Below are 20,344 nucleotides of genomic sequence, written 5' to 3'. Positions count from 1 at the left end.
TGGGCGTGCTGGGCTCCACACCCAGATCAGGTCAAGACAGCAGGAGGTTCACTTACTGTGATGTAATGAATATTACATCAGCCTCAGTTCTTAAAACAAAGGTTTGGGATATTGTTTCCTATCCTTGCCCCCTGCTCCCACTGTGCTTTGAGGGGACAATGAAAATAGCTGCTTTGGATCACTAAGGACTGTGATTTAAAGGATGACACATACTTTGAGAGACTGGAGGGAGGGAACTCAGATTTGAAGCCAGGTCTGAACCCAAACCAGATATTGGCTCAATTAATCAATTTGAAATATCCCCAGTTGGGAGCAGCTAGTCATCAGCCTAAGACCTGATTCTGACAAGGTGGCCCTAGGGGACCAGATAGAGCAACTCAAAAATTCTTAGACAGTAGAGAGGAAGACCTGGAATTTAGAGAGAGAAAAAAATTAAAGTGCGTTCAAGAAGAAGATTCAGAATGAACATTCAGAACACATGAGAAACTGCCACTAAGAAAGACAACAAACAAAATAAAAATTCAGAAAATGAATTCACATCAAATAAATATAATTGAACAACTTGACAATAACTTAAAAAGTTTGGTTCATTCAATAAGTAACCCCGGGAAAATAATTATTCAAGAAATAAAAACTTGTTCTACCTTTCCTGTTAATGACCATTAATAGGAAAATATCGAATGTCTATGAAATTATTTAAACTTGTTTGTTGGGAGACAGTCCTCCACAGCGCTCACATTTCAGCATGTCCCGCAAGAATGTTTGTGTAATGAATAGCCTTGGAAGATAGAGATCGTGTCTCCCTCTGGAGCTCAGGCCATGTTTGTTTACTCTCCAGTATAATAAACATAATATCTTCCTCCAGGGAAAAAGTATAGCTGGTTTGCTCACAGCTGATTAATAAAGATTTGGGTTCGCTAAGCTTGGGTCACTCAATCTTCTGCATATGCAGGCATTGCCTGTTCTTTTTTGTGTTACCCTGTGGGAGTTGGAGTTCAGGAAATTCGTATAAATGCTGATACTCTGGATGTTGCTCTCGCTGTTAGTAAAAAAGTCCTTTGTTTCTAACAAAGGTGTCTGTTGTCTGCCAGCATCCATGAAATTGTGGCAAGCTAGATTTAACTTGCAAATAGACTAAAGTCTCAGACCCTTCACAGCTGCGGACATCGTTAAAAAGTTGAACCAAGTCTCTATAGAATGATGTGGAAAGATCTCTGAGACGTACTGTGAAGGACAAAACAGAACAAGAATGTATATACGAGTACACACATACCACGTAGAGTATAAGCCCATATTTGAGCACAACATACACAAATAGAATGTAAATATTTAAAGAGAATTCTGGAAGAATATACAGCAAATAATTTTAAAAAGCTTACTTATCTACTGGAAGAGAAGTATGATAGGCATTTGAGTTAAAGGTGGGTGGGGCAATGAATAGGGGGCTATGAGAAAAGTTCAAGCAGTTGGCTTCTGATCCATTCAGTCTCCTTTGGAGTGCGGAGCACCCCTGGGTGAAAGAAAATGAGGAAAAGTGAATTGATCTAATCTCCTTATCAGCTGGACTTACATGTAAATAGACTAATAATATTTGCTGGAAGAAAGTGACCTTATTCACAGAATTCTCTCAGCAAGCTGCCCCTGACTAAAGGATTACTATAGTAAATAAATCCAGGATCTATGTATGGATTTATAAGGCGTGACTCTTGGAGAACGTCCCATAAATTATAGAATTCTCTTGGGTGTAAAATGGAGATGTTTCATAACTTACATGTTCCTGATTGTGTCAGGTAACACCTTAAAACCTTTTTTGGAGGCCTTATATTATTTGGGGCCGGAGATAGGATGTCTGTTGCAGGAGGAATGACTGGGAAAGCTATGTGGAAGTTCCAGACCTCTCTGTTTCATCTGTGCTTCTTTTCGAGGACATCCTTAAAATTATTTATAAAGCTTGATACTGGGTGAGAGATCAGATTTGTATGAGTCTGCTTTAATAATCCAGTACTTTACTCCTCAACCCACGATTCTCCTGACCTTCTCTACCCAAGGTATTTTGATTGTTCTTGGCAAAAATCATCAAAAATTCAATGAACTCTTTTCAAAGTCCTCTTATATATTTGCCTAATGAAAATTATCATTTGCTTCTTTTTCAGTGACTGTTTCTTGAATTCTATTACATGGTTTCTTCCTGGCACTTTTCTACTTTTCTAGTAACTCATCATTTAATGAGCATTTACGTTATCCTAGGTACTTTGCATATATTTATAATACTCATAACACCCCTGTGATCTAAATGTTATCTCTATTTTACAAAGGAGCTCATGAGAATCAAAGAATACACTCATCTGCTCAAATTCAAATAGAGCGTAGATTAAACCCAAGCCTTTATGATCCCAAAGGCTGGGCACTAACACTTCTTTCCCCATCTTCTCCTCTCTAACCCTTAAATGTTATTTTCCAAAACTTCTTTTCTTGTACTTCCACTCTTGCTCCAAATTTGTGTTTCTTAAACTTTTCTGGGTCAAGGAATACTTTGAGAGTTTGATGAAAGCTTTGGGCTTATTTCTCAGAAAAGTTTATCTAAAAATAAATACAAATATATTTCATACTTTTTATAGGTTTACTTGTGAAATCTGACCATGTCAAGAGCTGCTGGTCTGTGTGTCTACTCTAGTGATCTCATTAAGTTGAGGAGCTTCAACTAGCACCTATTTGTGTTTTTTTTTGTTTTTTTGTGGGTTTTTTTGCGGTACGCGGGCCTCTCACTGTTGTGGCCTCTCCCGTTGCGGAGCACAGGCTCCGGACGCGCAGGCTCAGCGGCCATGGCTCACGGGCCCAGCCACTCCGCGGCATGTGGGATCTTCCCGGACTGGGGCACGAACCCGTGTCCCCTGCATCGGCAGGCGGACCCTCAACTACTGCGCCACCAGGGAAGCCCCGATTTGTGGTTATCTTTTATAGCAAATACATCTGGTGCCCTGACTCACATTTGCTAAGTGACATCTCTGTTTTTAGCTATGAATGGAGCTGATAGTTACACGGGGCTCTACCTATCTCATGCTGACCAAATTTGGCATCAAGTAACCCCTTCCTGGCTTTCTGCACTAGAGTTTCTAGTTCAGACCTGTGAGAGTTAGGCGGGCCAGAGCAAGCACAGCTTGGAAGTGTGGGTGTCAATACCCTCGGGGAATGTCGGCCAATGGAATAGAATGTTATAGATCAATGCCCTGGCCTCTTGTCCTCAGATACAAGTTTCTGGGAAACATTCTGTGCCGTTCTTAGCTGGTACTAGCAGAATTGAGGCCCACTGCCCACAGTGACGACCTCAGTAACACCTTTAAATTGGTTTTTCCTCTTCGCCTGTGTCTCTCTCCCTGATCCCTCAATGCTGCTCTCTGGATCACCTCCCAAATAAAGTAAATACAAGTTCTTGCTTCGGACTGCTTTCAGAGCAATGCTATCCAAATTAAAATAACTCTCAAATTTACTTTTCTTGTCCTGACTTCTTTTTAGAGCTCCCGTTCCCCGTGTCAGGCTGCCTGGTTATTCCATGCGTATGCGACCCTTATTCTTAGCACATTGCATTCACCAAACTTCCTTTATATTGGTTACTGACACGATCATAAGGCGGTTCAAGATAAAACCTTGGTGTCATCCTTGACTCTTTCCTCATTCTCATATCCTGTTACTAAGTCCCATATATTCAATCATCAGTTTATCTCCTGAATGTCTCATCCCCCATCCTTTAACCCCTCTACCATAGACCTAGGAGCCTTAAGTATTGGACCATCGTTGACCTCTCTATAACAATAGACCAACATATCTGGTCTCACTTTCTTCCTTCTCTCTCCCTCATTTCCAGTACCTTCCCATCTATTTGCCTAAATGACCTCTCTAAAACACAAATCTGAAACTGCCTTTTCCTGCTTAAAATTATGGCAAGTAGAATAAGATCTGAATTATTTGGCATAGCATAAAAAACGATTTAACCACAGCTTATATTCTCAGTCTCATCTTCCACCCTGTCCCTCTCACGTAAGTTGTTTTTTAGCCACTTAAACATTCTCTGGTCTTACTAGGACATGCATGCTCTTCGTAGCTTCCTTTATTTGTAGATGCTGTCCCTTCTGCTTGAACTGTCCTCCCTCCTCTCCTTGTCTGCCTGGGAAATATGAAATCATCTTTCAAGAACTGGCTCAAATGATATTTCCAACCTAATTCTCATTCCTCCCAAGCCTTGGTCTTCTGCAGTCCCCAACAGTTTTCACATTTCTCTAAATCTCACAATGCATTTTCATAATTTCTTCACGTCTTTGTTTCCCTCAGTCTACCGTGTGCTCTGGAAATGCAGGAGCCAACTCTGATTTAGCTTGTCTTCCCAGTGCATAGTAGAAAGTGGCCAGTTAAAAGTGTGTGCCGAGGGACTTCCCAGGTGGCGCAGTGGTTAAGAATCCGCCTGCCAATGCAGGGGACACGGCTTCAAGCCCTGGTGGGGGAAGATCCCACATGCTGCGGAGCAACTAAGCCCGCGTGCCACAACTACTGAAACCTGTGTGCCTAGAGCCCATTCTCTGCAACAAGAGAAACCACTGTAATGAGAAGCTCGTGCACCGCAACGAAGACCCAACGCAGCTGTAAATTAATTAATTAACTAATTAATTTAAAAAAGGGTGTGCTGAACTTAGCCGAATGGTAATAAGAATGTTGAGAGAGAATTAGACATTGAAGAGAAGCACAGGGGTAAGAGGATGATGGACTTAGGAGAGGATATTATAAACAGGCAATTTGGAGGAAGCAGTGAAGAATGATGAATGAAAATGGAACTTGAATATACAAGGAAAGTCAGAAGAAGAAAAACATCTGCAGATAGAATGCAAAGAGAGGAGAGATACAGATGATACAGACAGCTGTTCAGGGCTGTTGCTGTAGTTAAAAAAAATATCCTACAGGTTATTAGCACTAAATTTCCTAAGTACTATTATTGTTTATACAAACTGTGGTACTCTCAGGGTTAATTTAATTTCAGATTTCAATTTACTCTTTAAAAGTTTTCTCTGTGAAGACAACATGTACAAAATAATGTTAAATGATTTAAGTGATCATTTCTATTTTGAAAATATTTTACATTCTGGAATTTCCCTTTTGAGAATCTCAATGGTCCAGACTTCTATATCAGAATGTTGAGCATCACTCTGAGTATCTCATATTTTTCCTGATGTAAAAGCCAGAGGTGGAGCCCAATGGGTAGTGGTATCGGGCTGCCAAAAAGACTCTGAAATTTTCACAAATGAAAAACTCGACATGCTTTCATCATACAAGTAAGTTCAGCAGAACTTGATTTGATTTATAGTGTTAATTCCCCTTGCTAGACTATATCGAGCAAGTAGAAAATATTTGAAACTGTTTTGGATTTTAATATAGAAGATATGTTGGAGAGATACCAGACCTATTAGACTGTCCGAGATTTCTGAATTCATATGAAAAAGGATTTCTCATAGTTCTAATAAAAAGAACTTCCCCTATGAGTGCAGTGTTCTTTGTTGCTGTCTTGCAGTGACATGATATTCTTTGTGCCACGATACGACGTTCCGTGAATCCTTTTTTTTTTTTTTGATACACTGTCAATGGTCTCTGTTACTATTTTCTTAATACAGTATGATTGTATTTTTCTGTTCTCTTCCTATCCACGTCTTCTGTTTAGCTGGGCTATTTTGCCATGAGTTTTTCCTTTTAGAAGGAGACAACTAGGATTCTAATGCCTGTAATATAGTCAGATTTTGCTAGAAAAGAGTCAGCAACCCTTCTTCAAAACAGTTATTCTGGTTATTCTTCCAGGATATATAGGTGATTACGTCAAACAAGGAGATACACACACACACACACACACACACACACACACACACACACAAACACAAACACACACACGCACATATTTTTATCAATATAACATAAAAACCTTACTTCTGGGATTACTTTATACTTAAATCATATTTTTATACTTAGCTTATGTGACTGTGATAGAAATTTGTATTTGTAGCTGAATTGGAAGCAATCAGGAGATACAGAAGGCAAACTGAAAAATGATATAAACTGTTTCTAGACTAACTGAATACTATTGATATGTTGCACATATAAACTTAGATATTGTATGATTTTTATTTTTCCTTGATGAAGTTCAATATAGGTTATTAATATTTGTTCTGTCAGATTTTTTTTAATACATATATACCAGTTTCTCCCATTACCTTGTAGGAGTTTCTAGACCATAAACTATCCCTGCGAATTGATCCCACACTCCCTCAAATAAGACTTTTCATAAGCCCGGTCCTTTAAAAATACAACATTTCATATATTTCTCAGACTACATGTCAAATCAGTATCATGCAAACATAATACTTTTACTACTTTCTTAGAGCATGGTGTTGAGAGGAAAAAATTTAATATATCTGTGCTCCATCTACATTAATGCAGTGGTGCAATATTGAAACTGCTCTTATCTGCCACATTTCTCAAATGAAAGCAGCAGCTAAATTTTATGGTAGTTAAACCGTGAACCTTGCACACAATCTTGCCTGTGTGGATGTGGCCCTTCGGTATTATTAAGGCAGTAGTCTTTATTTTGTATCTTAGATGTTAAAATTTGCTGTGGATATAAGAAACCTATCATGTGGTCATGTCTACACTGTAAAATCTTTCCAAAGTATGCAGCAAATTTTTGATAGAATTCATAGGCCTTTCAAGAAATTAGAGCAAAATTTTGCCTGGCGTTTCCGAAGCTGGCTATAGAGGAGACTGCGGTCTACCTAGGTTCCCAAAGACCATAGACATAGACTTATTAATAGTTCTTGAGTGGATTGGGAATAATCTACCAATTGTTTGCATCTGCTGCTGTCTACCTTATAATCTTATATCTCACACACAAGGAAAGTGTAAATTCCACCATTTGAACCAACAATGCCTACAATTAAGTGTTTTGAGATAAATATGGTCTCTATTAGAGTTTAGTTAAATCTTTCAGAGAAATTTACCATTAAGCTGAAAAGGGGGCTGCAGATAAACCACTTCCCATGCAAATGTGTTTAAATGGCTTAGAAAGGGATTATGTTTTAAATATTCTTATACCTTTATGTAAATTGAGTATGCTAGCATCCTTGCTGTGATGCTGATAAACTCCTCTATCATCCACAGTCAACAATATCTTTTCTTTAGCTGTCCTGATTAAATGAGAGACATTCACTATTCGCAAATCCCCCCCGGAGTAACGTGAGCTCATGTGTGCCTAGCCACAATACCAGTAATGACATGATTCTGAGGGGATTTGAAACTCTACCTCAACAAATTTATTTCTGTTTTTCAACCTATATTCAAAGCAATACTTTGGTATTGTAATGCGATTCTTGACAGGGCTAAGGTAAATTCATCATGCTAAACTGAAATGTTTCTGGCAGATGTCTACTCTGTAACAATCAAATTGTGTGTGCTGTAATATATGACAACCACAGTGCTACTTCTGGTTGTAAAACTTACAAGTATAATTCTTTATTAATGCAAACGTGGCATGTAATTATGCAGTGTATTAGCCCACCATATTTTTCATTTAGAAAAACTTTTTGAAGACAATCTGCCATCTTCCAAATGACGGGAAATTTTGAGTGAATATAGAAAGAATACAACTTTTTTGTCACAAATATATGCAGGCATTTGATACTTTTCAAAATCAGATACTTGTTGAAAATTAAGAAAGCATAAAAGTAACATGTTTTCTCTCATTAAATATGAATTTTACTCCCCATGGAAATAGTCATAGGCAGATACTCTTCTTTAAAGAAGAAATGATTAAAATGCCAATAGTATGCACTGAAATATTTTAAAAATAGATATGTTTTGAGATAGCCTCTGACTAATTACTAGTACCACCTATATACTTCAGTACAGTTTATCATATTTAAGGTCAAAGAACCTAAACAACAAAACGTTTTGTTTAAAGGAAAATGTAACCTAAATAAATGGCAACCATTTGACTTCATAATATATGAAAAGCCTTAGCATATGACTCCCTTTATTCTATGATGTGATCTCTGAAAACAAAAACACCCAAGGAGTCAAAATAAACATTTTAAGAATCTAGCCAATTTAAGCTTTGGTTTGGATTTCCATTGCCTTGTCTTCCATACTTTCAATAATTAATAAATATTTTCATGAACTCAGTTCATATTTTATGATCTAGTTGCCAGATGCAAGTCAAACTTCCACCTGGGCAGCTGTATTGTGATTCCCTTCAAGTACCAGCCTCCACCACCAGGGACAAGTGACTTCCTTTTGCCCTGGTGACTCTCCTTCTCCCTTATGATCCTCAGGACACACCTATATTTTAAAGACCTCCTTGAAAATCCTTTAGTATTTGCAACGTGAATTTAAGTATTTACATTTTAACGTAATTATTTTGTAAAAAAACAGAATTTAATTCTATGATCCTTTTGCAAATTTTTTGCAAAGAATAAAATAGTTAAAGCAGGTTTGGGTCACTTTATTAGGTAGAACTAAGGAAACAATGTATTAGGTAACGTATGACCTCAGACATGATGGGAACTGGACTTACTCACTAAGCCGATTAAAGAATGATTCATTTAACCAGCCAGTAATCAGTAACTGGTTAGGGATCTTTCGATTTAGTTAAAAATGACCCATCCATTGTGTGCGTAGCCCAGTGACAATTTCCCCTCTCTTTCAGTTATTATGCTCGTAATTTTCATCCAGTGTGTTGTAGTAATACAAATCCAATTCTCCACATTGTTATTCATGATATACATATATGCTCATTTATTTACTCATTTGTTCACATATTAATTCAGTAAATATATAAATGAACACCTCTTATATGCCAGACACTCTGGAGATCCTTTGTCCATGTCCCTTTGCTTCTGTTTTTCTCTCACTTCTCCCTGTTAACCCCTGGCTTACATCCATTAGCATACATCCCTAGCATACTAGGGAAGTGGAAAATTTTACTCTAACATTTTTCTCACTGGTTCACCCACCTGAACACTATGTATACTACCATTCCCATCATATAAACCCTAAATGGAATTCTGACAAAGTTTCCTAATATTGGTGAAACTGTTTACAGGTACTTTCAGATCCATTAACTCACTAGTGAAGACATGACACTGGTGGCCTGAAACATGTATATACTTTAAAATTTCTATGAATTTGACTTTGATTTAACATTCATACAGTTTTGTATGCAAACACAGGGCACATTTAACACGTTATTTCACCTGGAATAGTCTTTCAATTCTCTTTCAGAAATGTGTTTAATTCTGTCCCTCCCCATGGCGCCCCCACCCCCCAATCCGTTTCTACAGTCAATGCCTTAGGTCAGGCCCTCACCATCTTTTGTGCAGATGAACCCACAATCTTTTAACTCCCGACCCACGTTCATCCTCAGTCCCCTCTAATCCATCATTCCTCTGCTGCCCCAATAAAATTATATCAAAATATAAATTTGATCTTGCCATTTCCTTGATTTAAATCCTCAGAAGGCTTCACTTTGCCTACAGGTCAGAGTTCAGAAGACTTCAGCAAAGCAGTTAAAGTGCTGCCTTGTTGGACTCAGTTCTACTTCTTCCCATAATCACCAACTCTATCCTTTCCAACATTACTGCAACTTCAGAATACACCAATAACTATTTACTTTCTCCAAATCCCAGTTCAAATATTACCTCTTCTAGGAAAACTTCCTGGCTCTCCTGGGGAGCATTAGTCAGCCTCCATTTCTCCCCTCTCTTAGCAATTATACTGTCTCTATTAAAACTCTTTAATTCTATCAAATTAATCTGCATTCTCTCTCTAAACTGAGAATTCGTAAATGGACATCTTGCTATCCCTATTCCCAGCACAGGGTCTGGAACAAACAGGTTATCAGTAAAGTCTCCTTGACTAACTGGGTGAATATTGAGGTATCAGTTAAAATGTTGTCAGTTTACCAACTTGGGGGTTGAACTGGAGGACCAAGGTTGATACTGGACCTACTTTAGCTTAGAACTGTTTGACTCTGAAGGCATACAGATGTCATATTCAATTGTTTTATTACCACTGGTTACATTCACGTAGAGTCCCCAGATAGGACATTTCTGGAGGGATTCATTTCCAGGCTAAGGTTTCTATGGTGGGTCTGCTTATGTCAATAATGTTGAATCATTTTAGCTTGTAGGGAAACAGGAAAACCTCATTATCTCTAGGGATCCTAAAGCTTTATAAACTCAATAAACTTTGGACCATTCATGGTAATGATACCCTCTTTCTTTCCATCTCCTACCCTCAGCTTGTTATAGTCTCAAATATTAGCATGGAGAGGTGTGACCATTGAACCTGAAGTTGTCAAGTACATTTCTGGAGTGTCTAGTGTAGTTCTTGCGATATTAAATTAGACTGTCCATGTTAGAGACAGACATCTAAGAGACCACCAGGATTTACGTTACTTTGATAAATCTTAGAAACATATGATAACAGTATTGGATTCAGACAACATGTGCATTTGCACACACACAAACTCACTTTTACTCATTAGTCAGAGTACTGGCAGGAAACAGATGGCTCACTCAAAGGGCTTAATTGAAGAGCATTTAATAAAAGGGACTGTTTACAGAGGAACAATCAGTTGAAAGGTAACAAAACAGGGATTTTTGAAGTTCCAGGGACCAGCAGAGGTGGGAAATATTACTTCCCCATGCTGGAGGGGGCAAGATCACGGAGTTGTAGCTATGGGACAGGGGTCACTGCACAAGATCACCTTATACGGAGGAATGGAGTTGTTAAAAATCAATGCCTGGCAGGAAGGGGGCCTAGGAGCACAGTGGGAATTAGTACCTTGACCTCTCTCTCCTCCCACCTTCTGATTTCCCATTAGTGCTTGCCATCAGCCAGAGCCAATTAGAAATCAGAAAGCAAGGGATCCTGGCACAATGCAGGCAGAGACAGAGAACAGATCTGCAGGGACCTATGGAGAATGACCAGCAAATAGTCTTATGAAGAACATCTAACTCTTGGGGCTTCCCTGGTGGCACAGTGGTTGAGAGTCTGCCTGCCGATGCGGGGGACACGGGTTCGTGCCCCGGTTTGGGAAGATCCCACATGCCGCAGAGTGGCTGGACGCATGAGCCATGGCCGCTGAGCCTGCGCGTCCGGAGCCAGTGCTCCGCAACGGGCGAGGCCACAACAGTGAGAGGCCCGCGTACCGCAAAAAAAAAAAAAAAAAAAAAAGAACATCTAACTCTTGACTCCTCATCCATCTAGGAAAAAACAAAAAGACTCATTGATAAGTAGGAACAGGACAGTGAAATATTGTGAGTTGATTGACTTTGGGGTCAATGTGTATAATAAGAAATAAGTAGCACATATAAGTATCTTCAGATAAGTAGCTATGATTTTCAGTCTCCCTCGGAGCCCATGCCAGGACATCCACTGAAGGTAGGAAAGATGGGAAACAAGGAACAAGGCAGATAAGAATTCAGATCCCAACTTCCTCACTCCAGTTTCAATCAGAGGCATTGCAGCTGAATCTCTTTATTATATTAAGTTGTATATAAGATTGCTTAAAAAAAATACCTCTCTAATGGAAAGACCTGGGAATAGAAATCAGGTTTCCTACATTCTATCAGGAACTGTGTGGCCTTAGGAAGTGAACTTAAGCAGTCTGTCACAGTGTTTTCATCTGTAAAATGGAGGTAAAAATGTATATCTTGGATAAATCATGGCATTGTGAAGATCAAATGAGAAAATGTCTATGGTTTCCTTTTGAAAAGTTAAACAAGCTCTACAAACGTCAGGCCCTATCACTTTTGGATACTATCTTATAAAGCTGGTCCCTGAGTATAAGCTTGCCAATCATCACATCCTCTCTTTTGGGCTATCTTTCCTCTACACATGGAGCACTTCACTCAACTCCAACTGAAACATCACATACAAAGAAAAGATAAGCAGTAAGAAAATCCAAATGTATTGGCAATACCACTGCATGTTAAAAAGAAAGAACTAGACTCAGGTTGAACTCCGTTTTCGTGGTGCATAACTCCCCTTTCCATAGGTCCTATTAACTTCAAAGGGAGCTCTGTGCATGTAAATGATTATATTTATTGGATGCGCCAACTCATTCCTATCCTCCGGGCACAATTAGAAATATCATAGAAAAATGAATGTAGAGACTTGGATCCATGTTTGATATTTTATGGGAAATTTCCCATAGTTACAGATGTTAAAAATCCTGCCCAATGGTCCAGTTACAAATTTGTAGTATTTCTTCTTCTGTCATCCCTAGAATTATTTTTTTCTCTGATTTTAGAATATTCTTTTTTACATTAAAGGAAAAATATTCTCTTTAGGTCCAGATAAGCTAGTGATAAAATCTGGGCTTGTTGTACAACTTGGTATTGTAATACAAATTTAGACTGCAAACCCCTCTCTCTTCCAAGGAACTATTAGCACTTCCCTGAGAGTATATCATTAATACTTACAGCAAACCTGTTCCCACTTCAAGTTCACTCTGGGAACTGCTGGTTGTGACAGTGTCTAGGAACTAAATTCCTGGGTGTCCAGTTTAATATTACATTTCACTAAACCATACTGTAATTTCAGTGCTTGTTGTAAGTTCAGGCCATTATCAATGTTCTTGTTATCTAGTTGTAAACTCGGGTTTTTTTCCAGTTGAAATTGCCACAGTTAGTGGAAACAGATGGTAGGTATATGGAGAACTGTACTTTTCATAATGATTTATTGTCTGTTCTTTTTAAATTTTTAAATGTCTCGTGGTTCTTGGTAGAACTGTCTCTAGAACTAATTCTTACAAACAACTTAATATCTTCACCTGGTCTTATCAGTGAATATAAGGGCCTTGCAAGTGTTACAGGCATGGCTTCTCAGCCATGCTATGTATATTATACACCCAAGAGGGCAGGTCAACTCTTTAACTGTACATTTTTTTTGTAAGTGACAAAAAAGGAGAAAAATGGAAGAAGCCCCTCAAAGTGAATATTTAGAACTATGATGAAAGAGAAAACAGATACTATTCAATGATGAAAACCTTCACTGGAAATGTACCCACATGTGATGGGTAGTGTGAAAAATACAAAGATTTTTTTAAACGCTATTTTGTTAGCAATATGATTTACAAAAGATCATTCTAACTAGCCTTATAGAGAAACAAATAAAACCACATGCAAAAAGTAATTCGGATCCACTTTGAATTATTGTAAGAAATAAGTAAGCAAAGGCAGTTTAATTTTAGTAAATATTTATAGGGCAAAACAATCCCAAGTATATATAACAATCAAATTTCTAGTGAAAATGTGTGTAAGGAGGTTTATTTTGAAAGGAGAAGTCCTACTCCCAGTGTCATAACCAATTAAATTCTCCAGGTAATGACCCCATTTGCATAGTGAGCGGAACCCACAAGTGGGAATTTTAATGGGCACACCACCTGAGTACAGTAATTGAGAGTGACACAACTTGAACTAGTTTTGTGCTTACCCCACTGAAAATTCTACTCATATTATTTTTAATGTCAAGCTACAAGTCAAATTTCAAGATGATGGATTTGTTCTTTTTTAAGCACTGAGTTTGAATAAAAGAAATGCTTTAATTCTGTTATGCATTGCATATCTTTGCTTTAACTAATCTGTAGTTCTGATTCTCACCATTGCTTCATTTTCTTCAGTGATTTGAATTTAATTTTATTCATTAATTTGTGAATAATTAGATAAAAAAAAAATCATGTCCTCAGCAGCCAAATTGCTTTAGGATTGCCATTTAATGTACTTTTACCAGAATATGTATCATCGTTAAGCTGGCATAATAGTTTACTAAAACGTAATTGTGTAAATATGCCCAATTATTCTTTCTGATGATCTAACAAAATCTAATATAATATGTATTCATGGGCATTTCCCTCCTCCTTCACCTCAACACCAATAAAACGCAGTTCCTGCAGAGCTGATCACAGGTGCCTTGTCATCTGAAGGTGTTACTTTTAAAAGATATTCTCCTTATCTCTCAGGCACTATTCATGTCCTTGAAAGAATTGTGCATTCTGATTGAGGGATCATATGACGTCCACAGTAAATTATATAATAAAGGTGATCTCGAGACTCTGAGAGTCAGACACATATGATGAACTGTGCTATCTAGGTTTTGAAATGACATTTTAAAACTTCTTTTGTTTCACTCTAAGAGTGCTTGAGATCCTAACTATTTGTAGGTGTTTGACACCACTCCGCCACATCTGTAATTGGCATAGCATCCAGCAGACAGGCTCTGTACATCTTTACACTGCAACCTACCAAGTTAAGAAATGTATTGGTTCAATATAAAACAGCAGGCTGTTTTTAGACATAGTTACTAGTGCACAAGCTTTAATATGGCTTGGCTTCATCCTATAATGAGATCTTTTGGTTCCCTGCTCAACGGGCTTTTATTCCTTTGCAAAAGGCTATGAACTATGTCAAGTGGATCAGCTGCTTTTGTACACCCTCTTTCTTGGCTTTGGAATGTAATTCCTTTGCTTCTACCCCTTTATGCATCAGACAGAACTTAAGAACCTTTTCAGTTTTTCAAGCTAAACTTAGAATTTGTTTGAATTTGCTTTTCACTATTTTCCTGATAATTACATTCTCCACTGAACCTCAAAGACCTGCCTGAAAATGAACACTTAATTGCAGAGCTATACTTTGTCTTTAACACATATAGCTATACTCGATGTTGGTAATATGTCCAGGCATGGGTATCTAAAGTGATTTCTTCATGGTCCCCTCACAAATAAATTCAAGAGTCTCTTTTAGCAAGGGCTGAGGCGAGGCATCAAGGGCATACATAATGGACAAACAACAGAACTGGAACTAGTGGCCGCGGTTCAGTCGGAAGGGAGGGAACTACTCAGGTTGACATTTGGCAGCTTGGGGCTATAGTTGTTACCCTAGTGGGAGACGTCACACTGTTGTCCCAGTCTGATAAAGAATGAGGTGGTGCAGATTTCTGCTTGCCTAGATAGAGATCCTGCTTTCCAGGTGAGGCTCAGATGTGGCTTTGCTTAGAATCCTTTTCACGTACAGATTGCCGGTTGACTTTATTAAAATTTGATCATTCGGATGATACTGATTCATAGTCCTTTAAAGTACAGGAAGCAGCCATTGTTCACTGGGAATTTTGCAGTGTGAAAACACATGGTGGATTTAGTCACCAATGACAGTTTTTGCAAAAACCACTCTCTACATTAGGGCTGCATCATAACGGTGTTCCCTCTCTACAACCCCTTCCATTTTAACCAGAATCTCTAAAAGTAATCTGAAATGAGCAAGTATATATCAGTAGCCTCACTGTTGGAACTAACAGTTTTCTCATGGGAAGCGCCAAACTTCTTCCCTAGGATGAAACATCCTGAGGGTTTTTTGACTCCCTTGAGGGGCTTAGAGAAAATAGTCACTATAAATTTATTAGTTATAGGGGACATGGAGATGAAGGGTTAAAAAGACTGCCTTGTAGTACCTAATCCTCGATTATAAAATATAAATAGTGTAGAATAAACCCTATCCCTGTATTAACTGCTGTTTAAAACAAAAATGGTATGGTTTCCTATATTAGTATTAAAATAAGAGAAAAATGGATATTATAGTATCTGATTAAATTTTATCTTGCTTGTCAGATTAGATGTAATAAACCTACAGGCCTACAAATCACAAGTAATTGGAAAGGGCATAAAGGTCTTGAATAATTTGAAAAATAATCTTATTAATAAATAAACTTATTCATTAGGTGGTTGGGTAAATCTAGGCATTTAAACTGGAATTCAAGAAGGCAAGCCACAGAGCCTCTGGACTCAAGTCTTATTTATGTTAGGCAGTGAGTTTGACGTTTATAACATTAGAATCTAGGGCACTGATAGAGTTTGTATGGATAAAGAATGAAAAGTTATTACATAAGGTTGCCTTGGTTACTCCTTGAACTGTTCAGAGAAGCACTGACTGCTTCAGGTGAGGAAAATGGATATAGTCGATATACTATAAAAACACAAAAATAAAATTATTATATTCCTAAGTAAAAAGGCTTCTCCTAAATAAAGTGATTTTGGGGGTTAAATACTAACAGTAAAACATTTCCTGTTACTTAAAAATTGTGACACTAAAGATCCTAGTTGAAAGTACTTCTGACGATTTACTCTTGGGTGAAATTCATTAAATTTAATACCCAATTGCACAGCTATTTTGTGTTTAATTTCAGTACACATATTTAAAAAACCTACCACAGTTTTTATAAGTTGGGAGATAATTCCAAAGCAAATGAGTAAAAGCAATTTACTAAAAAAATGTACAAAACATGCGTTTTGCTCTATTGTGAATTTTTAAAAGAAAACTATGTTTTGAAATCATTTGTCAACTATGATTTGCAGTATAAACTGATCTGAATCTTTCATAGTTCATTTATGGGCATGAGTCATGTGATTTACATAATAAGACTAGGAAATCTTTAGAGAGGGATGTAAGGAGAAAAGAAAAGCTTAAGGTTTTAGATTATAGTTGAATTCGTTTAAATATCAATATATCAATTAGATTGAAAATAGGCTAAAGAACAAGAGAGAAGTCATTTTTTAAATTTCATAATAATATATTTGGGATAATACAGATCCAGTTGAAAAATATTTAAGATTAAATTTCCACGTTTAAAAAGAGACCAAATCTATAACTGTAAACTGGAGCACTTAGTCATGATGACCATATAATTCAACAAAACATTTTACATACAGAAATTCTAAAATACATATTGAAACTATTTTCACATTTGCCTACTTTTGTTTTTTTCATTTATTTTTTAAAAATCATACATGGTACTTTATGGAATGACTGCAGGATAGACAATAGAGCAAAAGTACTGTGAATATAAATATGAGAATAAAATTCTGCTATCAACTAATGCTCTCTGTTACAGAGAAACATTATTTTAAAAGTGCTAATATCATCATCGCAAATAGTAGCAGAATACACTTAAATATTAGTCAAACCATTTGGCTGAAAATTTTTGCAGGACAAAAAGTATAATATTTTAATGATTTCAGGTCATTAGGAGGTTTTATATGTCAATATAAAGTTGATACTCTCACATCCTAATATATATGCATAAGTTAACTCTGGGTATATGTAAATACTCAGACTCTGGTTACTATGAAATAGTAGAAAGATGTTCTTATATTTCATTTGTTACATCAAAGATGCTCTTTAGACAAGGAACAGAAAGACAGCTGTTTACTAGAACTCTATTTAAACCGGACAATTTAACTGTGTGTGTGTGTGTGTGTGCGTGTGTAAACAGTACTGAAAGGGGGATTCAAGAGTCTGCTAACTTTTTTTTCTTTTTTAAGCCTTTTAAGTAATGATGTAAGTAGAAACTAAGTTTCATCTCAAAGGAAAAACCGTGGGTCTCATACCCATGCTTTAGGTTTAAAATCTTTCTTAAAAGACTAAATTTACTAAAAGGCTTCCTAAAAGTATGCATTTGTTTTTACTATCAATTTGATATTCAACTGGAAGAATCAAAAATAACTATTCATCCAAAGGTATACTTTCAAAATTTCTACAAGGAATTACATTAAATCAAACCAAACTACAATTTGGGGACATCAAACTTAGTAGGAGAGCAGGTAGTAGGAAAATTTATCCTCCCTTTCATCTGCATCACACAAAGTCTCTATGTATTAGTAACTTTGTAACTTACTAAGTTGCTAACACTTAGTAAGTCTTGTAACTGACTAATTTCTTTATACTTAAGGATATTTATAACCTGCCATAATGGTTTCATTTAATATAAAGTTGCAGTACTGAAATTCGGTCATAGTAGTGGATGTCAAGATTCCTACTGAATTGGAAGGAATGGTTTGCATTTAAGATTAACTGTGTTTATAAATATTGGGGGGTTTTGGGTTTGTTTCTTAACAACCCCCCCAGCAAAAGACTTAAAGCTCTCAAAAAGAAAAGCTTTTGAATAAATCAAAATGAGAATGCTGAGATTTTAATATTAAAAAATCTCCTAATTTAAGTGTAACTTTTCAAAAGTATTCCACATTCTTTAAAAAACATAGCTATTTTAATAAAGCATTGTTTTTATCAAAACTTTATCATAACATCTAAATTATGTAAAAAATGCATATTATTAGTTAATTTTATAGTTTAAAAAAAGAAAATACATACTTAAGGCGTTTTTCTTCTAACAGCTCAAGGGCACACACAGCTCAGGCTAGTCACCTAAAACTTGGTCCTAAATCTAATTCATTCAAGCAGCAGATGAATCACTCATCCTAAGAGGCCTCCTTCAAATGCCACATTCTCCTTGAAGCCTTCTGAATATTCCAGTAGACATTAGCTTTCCTTTCTGTGTATTCCTATAGCCTTCTGAGTTTCTCTCTCTCATAATCCTCACTTCAATATGCCCTGTGGGCTGGTTTATTCTTTACAGTCTCTTTCCTCTTCTAAACTTTCCTATGCTCCTCTGGATTGGAGCTGAATGACATCCATCTCTGTGTTGCAGCAGGAGATTACACACAGTAGGCACTCAGCGTTTGCTGAGCGAGTGGCGAACACAGCATGGAGATGAACACTGGGTCCCCGACAACTGTGTGGGTTTGTTTCCCAAAGTGTAAAGAATACTTACTTTTAACCATTAATAAACATCACAAGTAAATTGTCTGATTTAAATAACCACTGAGAAATAATACATTTGGAGCAAGGGGCTCCTAAGAATGGTTAAAAGAAATAGAAATAAGTAAATAAAGGAGGAGACATTTTGTCTTTTTCTTTCTCCCTCTCTCTCTCCCTTCCTTCCTCCCTCCCTCTCTCCCTTCCTTCCTCCCTCCCTCTCTCCCTGCCTTCCTCCCTCCCTCCCTCCCTTCCTTTCTTTCTGTTTTGTCAAAATGTCCCTCAGTCATTGTAACCTATTAAGAAGTCTAAAAGTAGTTAAAATTTCACATATTAAACCATGTAGATTTGGTTAGAGGAGAAAAAAGGCTCTCAGAGATTTCCTAAAATAATGAGTTAACAGTGCAAATACTGGATTGTTTGATGAGAATCTTACCACGTGCTTTTCTTTCCCCCTTAAAAGAAAAATTTTAAAACACTCTCCAGTTTTAATGCAAACAGAAGATAAATATTTACGAAGGAAAACAAATTCCACAGCATTCCATACAGATTTCCAAACAGTCTGATGATTCACAACAGGCATCCATGATGCCACAATCCATGTCACAAGGGCAGTTACAGTCATCTCCCATTTCATCTCCGCAGCAACAGCAGCAGGCTTCAGAGGTGCAGATGCCACACGAAGCTTGTCCCAGGACAATATTGCAGAGGGTCAGGAATTCACAGAACAGACAGGCCAGGATACAGTGGACACAGCAATCTTCATTTTCAGTTGGGAGGAGGCCACATAGTCAGAAAAAGGAGGAACACAAAATATATAAATCATCAATATACTGAATAATAAGAATGGATGAAAATAATTAAGTAATCCAGAACCTAATGACATGCAGTCTTGGTAGTCTTTTGTGGGCTGGAAGCATAAAAAGAAACAAGTTAAATTCTAGATGAGCAATCTTTAGAAGTAGATACTGGATCTGGAAAAAAAAAAAAAAAGGATTGTACTTGTGTATATGTGTGTGTGCATGTGGGTTAGAGTATTACTCACACACTGTGCACCGGTCCTGCACTTTTCTATGCCTCTCATCCGTCTTCGCTATCTACTGCTCTCTGCTAAATGACTCCATGACATTATAGTCCTTCAGAAAATAGAAATTGCTTTTCCACTTCCTGTGTGGCAAAGTACTTTACATTTCTATTATTTCCCGAGACATCTCTAGTGATGCCTCTCTAAACAATAAATTTCATGAACTGATATAAAAAAGTGAGAAATCAAATGGATTACAATCTAATAAATTTAGTACACCAATGTTCTAAACTTCTTTCCTGTAGAATTTTGGGGCAAGTAAGTATAAGGAACAACTGAAGAAAATTTCTATTTCTGGAGGACTTCAACACATGCAATAAAAATAATTTAAGACCAATGTTATAAGACATTTGTCTATTTTCAGAAATATTTGTGAATTTTTAGCAGGATTATTTCTGGGTTTGTATTTGTGTTCCTTTCCTTCTTTTTCTTTTCTTTTTTAAATTTCATACAATGCAAGCTTTAATGAGGGGATTCTGCTTCCAACAACAACAACGGTACGGAACAATCCCTACCCGCATCCCACTGTCACATGACTTGTGTATTTCTGTATTTGGCTTTACGATTGAGTGCCTTTGATGGAGTTTCA

General features: G+C 37.1%; 2 protein-coding genes across 21 annotated transcripts in view; one reads left to right on the top strand and one right to left on the bottom strand.

The window, feature by feature from the left end:
• Positions 1 to 20,344, top strand: part of LOC307192094 (uncharacterized protein) — an 868,937-nt gene that overhangs the window by 791,086 nt on the left and 57,507 nt on the right. The gene's annotated exons all lie outside the window — the stretch shown is intronic.
• The window catches only part of MDFIC (MyoD family inhibitor domain containing), a 144,349-nt gene continuing 142,963 nt past the window's right edge, over positions 18,959 to 20,344 (bottom strand). For all 3 annotated transcript variants that reach the window (XM_079932624.1, XM_079932625.1, XM_079932626.1), the window contains one exon: positions 18,959 to 19,431. In XM_079932624.1, coding sequence (XP_079788750.1) covers positions 19,184 to 19,431 — 248 coding nt within the window. In that variant the 3' untranslated portion in view covers positions 18,959 to 19,183. The remainder of the gene's footprint in view (positions 19,432 to 20,344) is intronic.

This window comes from Stenella coeruleoalba, assembly GCF_951394435.1.
Source record: "Stenella coeruleoalba genome assembly, chromosome: 9".
In the NCBI taxonomy this organism is placed as follows: domain Eukaryota; kingdom Metazoa; phylum Chordata; class Mammalia; order Artiodactyla; family Delphinidae; genus Stenella; species Stenella coeruleoalba.
This window is presented reverse-complemented; position numbering and strand designations above follow the sequence as displayed.